The 16,826-nt window shown below is 33.4% G+C and overlaps 1 protein-coding gene across 5 annotated transcripts in view; it reads right to left on the bottom strand.

Moving 5' to 3' along the window:
* ABCC8 (ATP binding cassette subfamily C member 8) overlaps positions 1–15,338 on the bottom strand; it is a 280,298-nt gene extending 264,960 nt beyond the window's left edge. For 2 of the 5 annotated variants that reach the window (XM_073564298.1, XM_073564299.1), the window contains exon 1: positions 14,773–15,319. In XM_073564298.1, the coding sequence (XP_073420399.1) occupies positions 14,773–14,920 (148 nt within the window). In that variant the 5' untranslated portion in view covers positions 14,921–15,319. Of the gene's footprint in view, positions 1–14,772 lie in introns of all 5 variants that reach the window. The other 3 variants (XR_012227547.1, XR_012227546.1, XM_073564300.1) reach the window with 3 other exon arrangements.
* Positions 15,339–16,826: the final 1,488 nt, after the last annotated feature.

Below are 16,826 nucleotides of genomic sequence, written 5' to 3'. Positions count from 1 at the left end.
CACTATACACACACTATATACACACTATATACACTATATACACTATACACACACTATATACACTATACACACACTATATACACACTATATACACTATATACACTATACACACACTATATACACACTATATACACTATACACACACTATACACACTATACACACTATACACACTATATACACTATACACACTATACACACTATATACACTATATACACTATACACACTATACACACTATATACACACTATACACACTATACACACTATACACACTATATACACTATACACACTATACACACTATACACACTATATACACTATATACACTATACACACTATACACACTATATACACACTATACACACTATACACACTATATACACTATACACACACTATACACACTATATACACTATATACACTATATACACTATACACACACTATACACACTATACACACTATACACACTATATACACTATACACACTATACACACTATACACACTATATACACTATATACACTATACACACTATACACACTATATACACACTATACACACTATATACACTATACACACACTATACACACTATATACACACTATATACACTACACACACTATACACACTATACACACACTATATACACTATACACACTATATACACTATATACACTATATACACACTATATACACACTATATACACACTATACACACTATATACACTATATACACACTATACACACTATATACACTATATACACACTATATACACTATACACACTATACACACTATATACACACTATATACACTATATACACACTATATACACACTATATACACTATACACACTATACACACACTATATACACTATACACACTATACACACTATATACACTATACACACTATACACACACTATATACACTATACACACTATACACACTATATACACACACTATATACACTATATACACACTATATACACTATATACACACTATACACACTATACACACTATATACACTATATACACACTATATACACTATACACACTATACACACTATATACACTATACACACTATACACACACTATATACACTATACACACTATACACACTATATACACACTATATACACTATATACACACACTATATACACTATATACACACTATATACACTATATACACACTATACACACTACATACACTATATACACTATATACACACTATACACACTATATACACACTATATACACTATACACACACTATATACACTATATACACACTATACACACTATATACACACTATATACACACTATACACACTATACACACACTATATACACACTATACACACACTATATACACTATACACACACTATATACACTATACACACTATACACACACTATATACACTATATACACACTATATACACTATATACACTATATACACTATATACACACTATACACACACTATATACACACTATACACACTATACACACACTATATACACTATATACACACTATATACACTATACACACACTATATACACTATATACACACTATACACACTATACACACTATATACACTATATACACTATATACACACTATATACACTATATACACACTATATACACTATACACACACTATATACACTATACACACTATATACACTGTACACACACTATATACACTATATACACACTATATACACTATACCCACACTATATACACTATATACACACTATATACACACTATACACACACTATATACACTATATACACTATATACACTATATACACACTATATACACTATATACACTATACACACTATACACACTATATACACACTATATACACTATATACACTATACACACACTATATATACACACTATACACACTATATACACTATACACACACTATACACACACTATACACACTATATACACTATACACACTATACACACACTATACACACTATATACACTATATACACTATACACACACTATATACACACTATATACACTATACACACTATACACACACTATACACACTATATACACTATATACACTATACACACACTATATACACACTATATACACTATATACACTATATACACTATACACACACTATACACACTATATACACTATACACACACTATATACACTATACACACACTATATACACACTATACACACTATATACACACTATACACACTATATACACTATATACACACTATACACACTATATACACACTATATACACTATACACACACTATATACACTATACACACTATACACACACTATACACACTATATACACTATATACACTATACACACTATATACACACACTATATACACTATACACACTATATACACACACTATATACACTGTATACACACTATATACACTGTATACACACTATATACACTATACACACTATACACACTATATACACACTATATACACTATACACACTATATACACTATACACACTATACACACTATACACACTATATACACTATACACACACTATATACACTATACACACTATACACACTATACACACTATATACACTATATACACTATACACACTATATACACTATACACACACTATACACACACTATACACACACTATATACACACTATATACACACTATACACACACTATACACACACTATACACACTATATACACTATATACACACACTATATACACTATATACACACACACTATATACACACTATACACACACTATACACACTATATACACACTATATACACTATATACACTATACACACTGTATACACACTATATACACTATACACACACTATATACACTATATACACACTATACACACTATACACACACTATACACTATACACACACTATATACACTATATACACTATATACACACTATATACACTATACACACACTATACACACTATATACACTATATACTATACACACTATATACACACTATATACACTATATACACTATACACACTATACACACACTATATACACACTATATACACTATACACACACTATACACACTATATACACTATACACACACTATATACACACTATATACACTATATACACTATACACACACTATATACACTATACACACACTATATACACACTATATACACTATATACACTATACACACACTATATACACACTATATACACTATACACACACTATACACACTATACACACTATACACACTATATACACTATACACACTATACACACTATATACACTATATACACTATACACACTATACACACTATATACACTATATACACACTATATACACTATACACACACTATACACACTATATACACACTATATACACTACACACACTATACACACTATACACACACTATATACACTATACACACTATATACACACTATATACACTATATACACACTATATACACTATACACACTATACACACTATATACACACTATACACACTATATACACTATATACACACTATATACACTATACACACTATACACACTATATACACACTATACACACTATATACACTATATACACTATACACACACTATACACACTATATACACACTATATACACTACACACACTACACACACTATACACACTATACACACACTATATACACTATACACACTATATACACTATATACACACTATATACACTATACACACTATATACACTATATACACACTATACACACTATATACACACTATATACACTATACACACTATATACACACTATATACACTATATACACACTATACACACTATATACACTATACACACTATATACACACTATATACACTATATACACACTATACACACTATACACACACTATATACACTATACACACTATACACACTATATACACTATACACACACTATATACACTATACACACACTATATACACTATATACACACACTATATACACTATATACACACTATATACACTATATACACACTATACACACTATACACACTATATACACACTATATACACTATATACACTATACACACTATACACACACTATATACACTATACACACTATATACACACTATATACACTATACACACTATACACACTATATACACTATATACACACTATATACACTATATACACTATACACACACTATACACACTATATACACTATACACACACTATACACACACTATACACACTATATACACTATATACACTATACACACACTATATACACACTATATACACTATACACACACTATACACACTATATACACACTATATACACTATATACACTATACACACACTATACACACTATATACACTATACACACACTATACACACTATATACACTATATACACTATACACACACTATATACACACTATATACACTATATACACTATATACACTATACACACACTATACACACACTATACACACTATATACACACTATATACACTATATACACTATACACACTATATACACTATACACACTATATACACACTATATACACTATACACACTATACACACTATATACACTATACACACTATACACACACTATACACACTATATACACTATACACACACTATACACACTATATACACTATATACACTATACACACACACTATATACACACTATATACACTATACACACACTATACACACTATATACACTATACACACACTATATACACACTATATACACTATATACACTATACACACACTATATACACACTATATACACACTATATACACACTATACACACTATATACACTATATACACACTATACACACTATATACACTATACACACTATATACACACACACTATATACACACTATATACACTATATACACTATACACACTATATACACTATATACACTATACACACTATACACACTATACACACACTATACACACTATATACACTATATACACACTATATACACTATACACACACTATATACACTATATACACACTATATACACTATATACACTATACACACTATACACACACTATACACTATACACACACTATACACACACTATATACACTATATACACACTATATACACTATATACACTATACACACACTATATACACTATACACACTATACACACACTATATACACTATACACACTATACACACACTATATACACTATATACACTATACACACACTATACACACTATATACACTATATACACTATACACACTATACACACACTATATACACTATACACACACTATATACACACTATATACACTATACACACACTATATACACACTATATACACTATACACACACTATACACACTATATACACTATACACACTATATACACACTATATACACACTATATACACTATATACACTATATACACTATACACACTATATACACACTATATACACACTATATACACACTATATACACACTATATACACTATATACACACTATATACACTATATACACTATACACACTATATACACTATACACACTATATACACTATACACACTATATACACTATATACACTATACACACTATACACACTATATACACTATACACACACTATATACACTATATACACTATACACACTATACACACACTATATACACTATACACACTATACACACTATATACACACTATATACACTATATACACACACTATATACACTATATACACACTATACACTATATACACACTATACACACTATATACACTATACACACACTATATACACTATACACACTATATACACACTATATACACTATATACACTATATACACACTATATACACTATACACACTATACACACACTATATACACTATATACACTATATACAGTGCCTACAAGTAGTATTCAACCCCCTGCAGATTTAGCAGGTTTGATAAGATGCAAATAAGTTAGAGCCTTCAAACTTCACACAAGAGCAGGATTTATTAACAGATGCATAAATCTTACAAACCAAAAAGTTATGTTGCTCAGTTAAATTTTAATAAATTTTAAACATAAAAGTGTGGGTCAATTATTATTCAACCCCCAGGTTTAATATTTTGTGGAATAACCCTTGTTTGCAATTACAGCTAATAATCGTCTTTTATAAGACCTGATCAGGCCGGCACAGGTCTCTGGAGTTATCTTGGCCCACTCCTCCATGCAGATCTTCTCCAAGTTATCTAGGTTCTTTGGGTGTCTCATGTGGACTTTAATCTTGAGCTCCTTCCACAAGTTTTCAATTGGGTTAAGGTCAGGAGACTGACTAGGCCACTGCAACACCTTGATTTTTTCCCTCATGAACCAGGCCTTGGTTTTCTTGGCTGTGTGCTTTGGGTCGTTGTCTTGTTGGAAGATGAAATGACGACCCATCTTAAGATCCTTGATGGAGGAGCGGAGGTTCTTGGCCAAAATCTCCAGGTAGGCCGTGCTATCCATCTTCCCATGGATGCGGACCAGATGGCCAGGCCCCTTGGCTGAGAAACAGCCCCACAGCATGATGCTGCCACCACCATGCTTGACTGTAGGGAAGGTATTCTTGGGGTCGTATGCAGTGCCATCCAGTCTCCAAACGTCACGTGTGTGGTTGGCACAAAAGATCTCGATCTTGGTCTCATCAGACCAGAGAACCTTGAACCAGTCTGTCTCAGAGTCCTCCAAGTGATCATGAGCAAACTGTAGATGAGCCTTGACATGACGCTTTGAAAGTAAAGGTACATTACGGGCTCGTCTGGAACGGAGACCATTGTGGTGGAGTACGTTACTTATGGTATTGACTGAAACCAATGTCCCCACTGCCATGAGATCTTCCTGGAGCTCCTTCCTTGTTGTCCTTGGGTTAGCCTTGACTCTTCGGACAAGCCTGGCCTCGGCACGGGAGGAAACTTTCAAAGGCTGTCCAGGCCGTGGAAGGCTAACAGTAGTTCCATAAGCCTTTCACTTCCGGATGATGCTCCCAACAATGGAGACAGGTAGGCCCAACTCCTTGGAAAGGGTTTTGTACCCCTTGCCAGCCTTGTGACCCTCCACGATCTTGTCTCTGATGGCCTTGGAATGCTCCTTTGTCTTTCCCATGTTGACCATGTATGAGTGCTGTTCACAAGTTTGGGGAGGGTCTTAAATAGTCAGAAAAGGCTGGAAAAAGAGATAATTAATCCAAACATGTGAAGCTCATTGTTCTTTGTGCCTGAAATACTTCTTAATACTTTAGGGGAACCAAACAGAATTCTGGTGGTTTGAGGGGTTGAATAATAAATGACTCTCTGAATAAACTTTTCACAATTTAAAAAAAAATTAAACAAAGAAATAACATTCTTTTTTGCTGCAGTGCATTTCACACTTCAAGGCTGATCTACAGTCCAAATGTCACAGTGCCAAGTTAATTCCGAATGTGTAAACCTGCTAAATCTGCAGGGGGTTGAATACTACTTGTAGGCACTGTACACACTATATACACACTATATACACTATATACACTATATACACACTATATACACACTATATACACTATATACACTATACACACTATATACACTATACACACACTATACACACACTATATACACACTATATACACTATACACACTATATACACACTATACACACACTATATACACTATACACACACTATACACACTATATACACTATATACACTATATACACTATATACACTATATACACTATACACACACTATATACACACTATACACACTATATACACTATATACACTATACACACTATACACACTATATACACTATACACACACTATACACACACTATATACACACTATATACACTATATACACACTATACACACACTATATACACTATACACACACTATACACACTATATACACTATATACACTATATACACTATATACACTATATACACTATACACACACTATATACACACTATACACACTATATACACTATATACACACTATATACACTATACACACTATACACACTATATACACACTATATACACTATACACACACACTATATACACAATATACACTATACACACTATATACACACTATATACACTATACACACTATACACACTATATACACACTATATACACACTATATACACACTATATACACTATATACACTATACACACTGTATACACACTATACACACACTATATACACTATATACACACTATATACACTATATACACACTATATACACACTATATACACTATATACACACACTATACACACACTATATACACTATACACACTATATACACACTATATACACTATACACACTATACACACTATACACACTATACACACACTATATACACACTATATACACTATATACACTATACACACACTATACACACTATATACACTATACACACACTATATACACACTATATACACTATATACACTATATACACTATATACACACTATATACACTATACACACTATATACACTATACACACTATACACACACTATATACACACTATATACACTATATACACTATACACACACTATACACACTATATACACTATACACACACTATATACACTATATACACTATATACACTATACACACACTATATACACACTATATACACTATATACACTATATACACTATATACACACTATATACACTATACACACTATATACACTATACACACTATACACACACTATATACACACTATATACACTATATACACTATACACACACTATACACACTATATACACTATACACACACTATATACACTATATACACTATATACACTATACACACACTATACACACTATATACACTATATACACTATACACACACTATACACACACTATATACACTATACACACTATATACACACTATATACACTATACACACTATATACACTATACACACTATACACACACTATATACACTATATACACTATACACACACTATACACACTATATACACTATACACACACTATATACACTATATACACTATATACACTATACACACTATACACACACTATATACACTATACACACACTATATACACACTATATACACTATATACACTATACACACTATATACACACTATATACACTATACACACACTATATACACACTATATACACACTATATACACTATACACACTATATACACTATACACACTATACACACACTATATACACACACTATACACACTATACACACACTATATACACTATATACACTATATACACTATACACACTATACACACTATACACACACTATATACACTATACACACTATACACACACTATATACACACTATACACACTATATACACTATACACACACTATATACACACTATATACACTATACACACTATATACACACTATATACACTATATACACTATACACACACTATACACACTATATACACTATACACACACTATATACACACTATATACACTATATACACTATATACACACTATATACACTATACACACACTATATACACTATACACACTATATACACACACTATATACACTATATACACTATATACACTATACACACTATATACACACTATATACACTATATACACTATACACACTATACACACTATACACACACTATACACACTATATACACTATATACACACTATATACACTATATACACACTATATACACTATACACACACTATACACACTATATACACTGTATACACACTATATACACTATACACACACTATATACACTATACACACACTATACACACTATATACACACACTATATACACTGTATACACACTATATACACTGTATACACACTATATACACACTATACACACTATACACACACTATATACACTATATACACTATATACACACTATATACACACACTATATACACTATACACACTGTATACACTATACACACTATATACACACTATATACACTATATACACACTATATACACTATACACACTATATACACTATACACACTATACACACTATATACACTATACACACTATACACACACTATATACACTATACACACTATACACACACTATATACACTATATACACACTATACACACACTATATACACTATACACACTATACACACACTATATACACTATATACACACTATACACACACTATATACACTATATACACTATATACACACTATATACACACACTATATACACTATACACACTGTATACACTATACACACTATATACACACTATACACACTATATACACTATACACACTATACACACACTATATACACTATACACACTATACACACACTATATACACTATATACACACTATACACACACTATATACACTATATACACTATATACACACTATATACACACACTATATACACTATACACACTGTATACACTATACACACTATATACACACTATATACACTATATACACACTATACACACTATACACACTATATACACTATACACACTATACACACACTATATACACTATACACACTATACACACACTATATACACTATACACACACTATATACACACTATATACACTATATACACTATACACACTATATACACACTATATACACACTATATACACTATACACACTATACACACACTATACACACTATACACACACTATATACACACTATATACACTATACACACTATATACACTATACACACACTATACACACTATATACACTATACACACTGTATACACACTATATACACTATACACACACTATATACACTATACACACACTATATACACACACTATATACACTATACACTATACACACTATACACACACTATACACACTATATACACTATATACACTATATACACACTATATACACACACTATATACACTATACACACTATATACACTATATACACTATACACACTATACACACTATATACACACTATATACACTATACACACACTATACACTGTATACACTATATACACTATACACACTATATACACTATACACACTATACACACTATACACACACTATATACACTGTATACACTATATACACACACTATATACACTATACACACTGTATACACTATACACACTATATACACACTATACACACTATATACACTATACACACTATATACACTATACACACTATACACACTATACACACACTATATACACTATACACACACTATACACACACTATACACACACTATACACACACACTATATACACACACTATATACACTATACACACTATACACACACTATACACACACTATATACACTATACACACTATACACACACTATATACACTATACACACACTATATACACTATACACTATATACACACACTATACACACTATATACACTATATACACACACTATATACACTATATACACTATACACACTATATACACACTATATACACTATACACACTATATACACTATATACACACTATATACACTATACACACTATATACACTATATACACTATATACACACACTATATACACTATATACACTATATACACTATATACACACACTATATACACTATATACACTATACACACTATATACACACACTATATACACTATATACACTATATACACTATACACACTATATACACACACTATATACACTATATACACTATATACACACACTATACACACTATATACACTATACACACTATATACACACTATATACACTATATACACACACTATATACACTATACACACTATATACACTATATACACTATATACACACTATATACACTATACACACTATATACACACTATATACACTATACACACTATATACACTATATACACACTATATACACTATACACACTATATACACTATATACACTATATACACTATATACACTATACACACTATATACACTATATACACTATATACACTATACACACTATACACACTATATACACACTATACACTATATACACTATATACACTATATACACTATATACACTGTATACACTATATACACTATATACACACACTATATACACTATACACACTGTATACACTATACACACTATATACACACTATACACACTATATACACTATACACACTATATACACTATACACACTATACACACTATATACACACTATACACACACTATATACACTATATACACTATATACACTATACACACACTATACACACACTATACACACACTATACACACACTATATATACACTATATACACTATATACACTATATACACACTATATACACTATACACACACTATATACACTATACACACTATACACACACTATATACACTATACACACTATACACACACTATATACACTATACACACACTATACACACACTATACACACACTATACACACACTATACACACACTATATACACTATACACACACTATACACACACTATACACACACTATACACACACTATATACACTATACACACACTATACACACACTATATACACTATACACACTATATACACTATATACACACACTATATACACTATATACACTATACACACTATATACACTATATACACTATACACACACTATATACACTATATACACACTATACACACTATATACACACTATACACACTATATACACTATATACACACTATATACACTATATACACTATACACACACTATACACACACTATATACACTATATACACTATATACACACTATACACACTATATACACTATATACACACTATACACACTATACACACTATATACACACTATATACACTATACACACACTATACACACTATACACACACTATATACACTATATACACACTATATACACTATATACACACTATATACACTATATACACACACTATACACACTATATACACTATATACACACTATACACACACTATATACACTATACACACTATATACACTATATACACACTATATACACTATACACACACTATACACACACTATACACACTATACACACACTATATACACTATATACACACTATATACACTATATACACACTATATACACTATATACACACACTATACACACTATATACACTATACACACACTATATACACTATACACACTATATACACTATATACACACACTATATACACTATATACACTATACACACTATATACACTATATACACTATATACACACTATACACACACTATATACACTATATACACACTATACACACTATATACACACTATACACACTATATACACTATATACACACTATATACACTATATACACTATACACACACTATACACACACTATATACACTATATACACTATATACACACTATACACACTATATACACTATATACACTATATACACACTATACACACTATATACACTATATACACACTATATACACTATACACACACTATACACACACTATACACACACTATACACACTATACACACACTATATACACTATATACACACTATATACACTATACACACACTATATACACTATATACACACACTATACACACTATATACACTATATACACTATACACACTATACACACTATATACACACTATACACACACTATATACACTATATACACTATATACACTATATACACTATATACACACTATATACACTATACACACACTATATACACTATATACACTATATACACTATATACACTATATACACTATACACACTATATACACACTATATACACTATATACACTATACACACACTATACACACTATATACACTATATACACACTATATACACTATATACACTATATACACTATATACACTATACACACTATATACACTATACACACTATATACACTATATACACTATATACACTATATACACTATACACACACTATATACACTATATACACTATATACACTATATACACTATATACACTATACACACTATACACACTATATACACACTATATACACTATATACACTATATACACTATATACACTATACACACACTATATACACTATATACACTATATACACTATACACACTATATACACTATATACACTATACACACTATATACACACTATATACACTATATACACTATATACACTATACACACACTATATACACTATATACACTATATACACTATATACACACTATATACACTATATACACTATATACACTATATACACTATACACACTATATACACTATACACACTATATACACTATATACACTATATACACTATATACACTATACACACACTATATACACTATATACACTATATACACTATATACACTATATACACTATACACACTATACACACTATATACACACTATATACACTATATACACTATATACACTATATACACTATACACACACTATATACACTATATACACTATATACACTATACACACTATATACACTATATACACTATACACACTATATACACACTATATACACTATATACACTATATACACTATACACACACTATACACACACTATATACACTATATACACTATATACACTATACACACACTATATACACTATATACACACTATATACACACTATACACACTATACACACTATATACACTGTATACACACACTATACACATATAGTCGCACTCACCGATGAAGAGGATGGGGAAGGTGATGAAGAGCAGGAACACGTGCGGCACCACGTTCAGGGCGTCCACGAAGCAGCCGTTGTTCAGGACGCCGCCGTCCACGTTGTAGGGGTTGGAGCGGTTGTCGCTGCCGCAGAAGGCCAGAGGCATGGTGACCGGGAGCGGCTCTACCGGGCGGGGGGCCCAGCATCCATCCCGAGAGCCGGAGCGGGGTCACCTCCACCACACACCGGGAGGACGGGGAGCGGCGACCGGCTCAGGAGGGGGCTCCTCCTGGTATAATGGGGTCTCCTCCTGGTATAATGGGGTCTCCTCCTGGTATAATGGGGTCTCCTCCTGGTATAATGGGGTCTCCTCCTGGTATAATGGGGTCTCCTCCTGGGAAGGTCTTGGGGTCTCCTCCTGGTATAATGGGGTCTCCTCCTGGTATAATGGGGTCTCCTCCTGGTATAATGGGGTCTCCTCCTGGTATAATGGGGTCTCCTCCTGGGAAGGTCTTGGGGTCTCCTCCTGGTATAATGGGGTCTCCTCCTGGTATAATGGGGTCTCCTCCTGGTATAATGGGGTCTCCTCCTGGTATAATGGGGGCTCCTCCTGGTATAATGGGGTCTCCTCCTGGTATAATGGGGGCTCCTCCTGGTATAATGGGGTCTCCTCCTGGTATAATGGGGTCTCCTCCTGGTATAATGGGGTCTCCTCCTGGTATAATGGGGTCTCCTCCTGGTATAATGGGGTCTCCTCCTGGTATAATGGGGTCTCCTCCTGGGAAGGTCTTGGGGTCTCCTCCTGGTATAATGGGGTCTCCTCCTGGTATAATGGGGTCTCCTCCTGGTATAATGGGGTCTCCTCCTGGTATAATGGGGGCTCCTCCTGGTATAATGGGGTCTCCTCCTGGTATAATGGGGTCTCCTCCTGGTATAATGGGGGCTCCTCCTGGTATAATGGGGGCTCCTCCTGGTATAATGGGGTCTCCTCCTGGTATAATGGGGTCTCCTCCTGGTATAATGGGGGCTCCTCCTGGTATAATGGGGTCTCCTCCTGGTATAATGGGGTCTCCTCCTGGTATAATGGGGGCTCCTCCTGGTATAATGGGGTCTCCTCCTGGTATAATGGGGTCTCCTCCTGGTATAATGGGGTCTCCTCCTGGTATAATGGGGGCTCCTCCTGGTATAATGGGGTCTCCTCCTGGTATAATGGGGTCTCCTCCTGGTATAATGGGGTCTCCTCCTGGTATAATGGGGTCTCCTCCTGGGAAGGTCTTGGGGTCTCCTCCTGGTATAATGGGGTCTCCTCCTGGGAAGGTCTTGGGGTCTCCTCCTGGTATGTCTAGGGGTCCCCTCCTGCGGTGGTCTTCCCTCGGGATGGAGTCTGGTGCCCTTCCTGTGAGTCTGAGGGTCTTCTCTCACCCTGTGTCAGCTGCTGCTGCTGCTTTGTGTGGGAAGCTCCTCTTAAAGTGACAGCACCGCCTCCTCCAATGATCATGGAGGGGGGAGCATGTGGTGACATCTGTCTGCATTAACCCCTTCTCTGCTGCACTTGCACAGCCCTCACCATCCCTGATAAAAAGCTGCTAGCCTCCTTCCCTGCACATTCCTATAGGTGGAGGGGCTTCATGGGGGGGGGGGGGGACATATGAGCAAATAATGACATCCCAGTCAAATACTAGACAGGATCCAGTAAACAACACCAACCCCTGTATACCGAGGGCACAGAGTATACATTATTATGCTTCTATAGCCCCACCATATTCCACAGCACTGTACAGACATAATAGTCACTGTCCCCATTGGGGCTCACAGTCTACATTCCCTATCAGTCTTTGGAGAGTGGGAGGAAACACAGGGAGAGCAGATCAACTCCCTACAGATTCTGTCCTTGATGGGATGTACTGTGCTACCCACTGAGCCACCATATATAGTGCTACCCACTGAGCCACCATATATAGTGCTACCCACTGAGCCACCATATATAGTGCTACCCACTGAGCCACCATATATAGTGCTAACCGCTGAGCCACCGTATATAGTGCTACCCACTGAGCCATCATATATAGTGC

The sequence above is a fragment of the Dendrobates tinctorius genome, unplaced genomic scaffold, assembly GCF_039654945.1.
Source record: "Dendrobates tinctorius isolate UK_male_01 unplaced genomic scaffold, ASM3965494v1 ptg000445l, whole genome shotgun sequence".
In the NCBI taxonomy this organism is placed as follows: Eukaryota; Metazoa; Chordata; class Amphibia; order Anura; family Dendrobatidae; genus Dendrobates; species Dendrobates tinctorius.
Note: the sequence above shows the minus strand (reverse complement) of the source record. Positions and strands in the feature narration are given on the sequence as shown.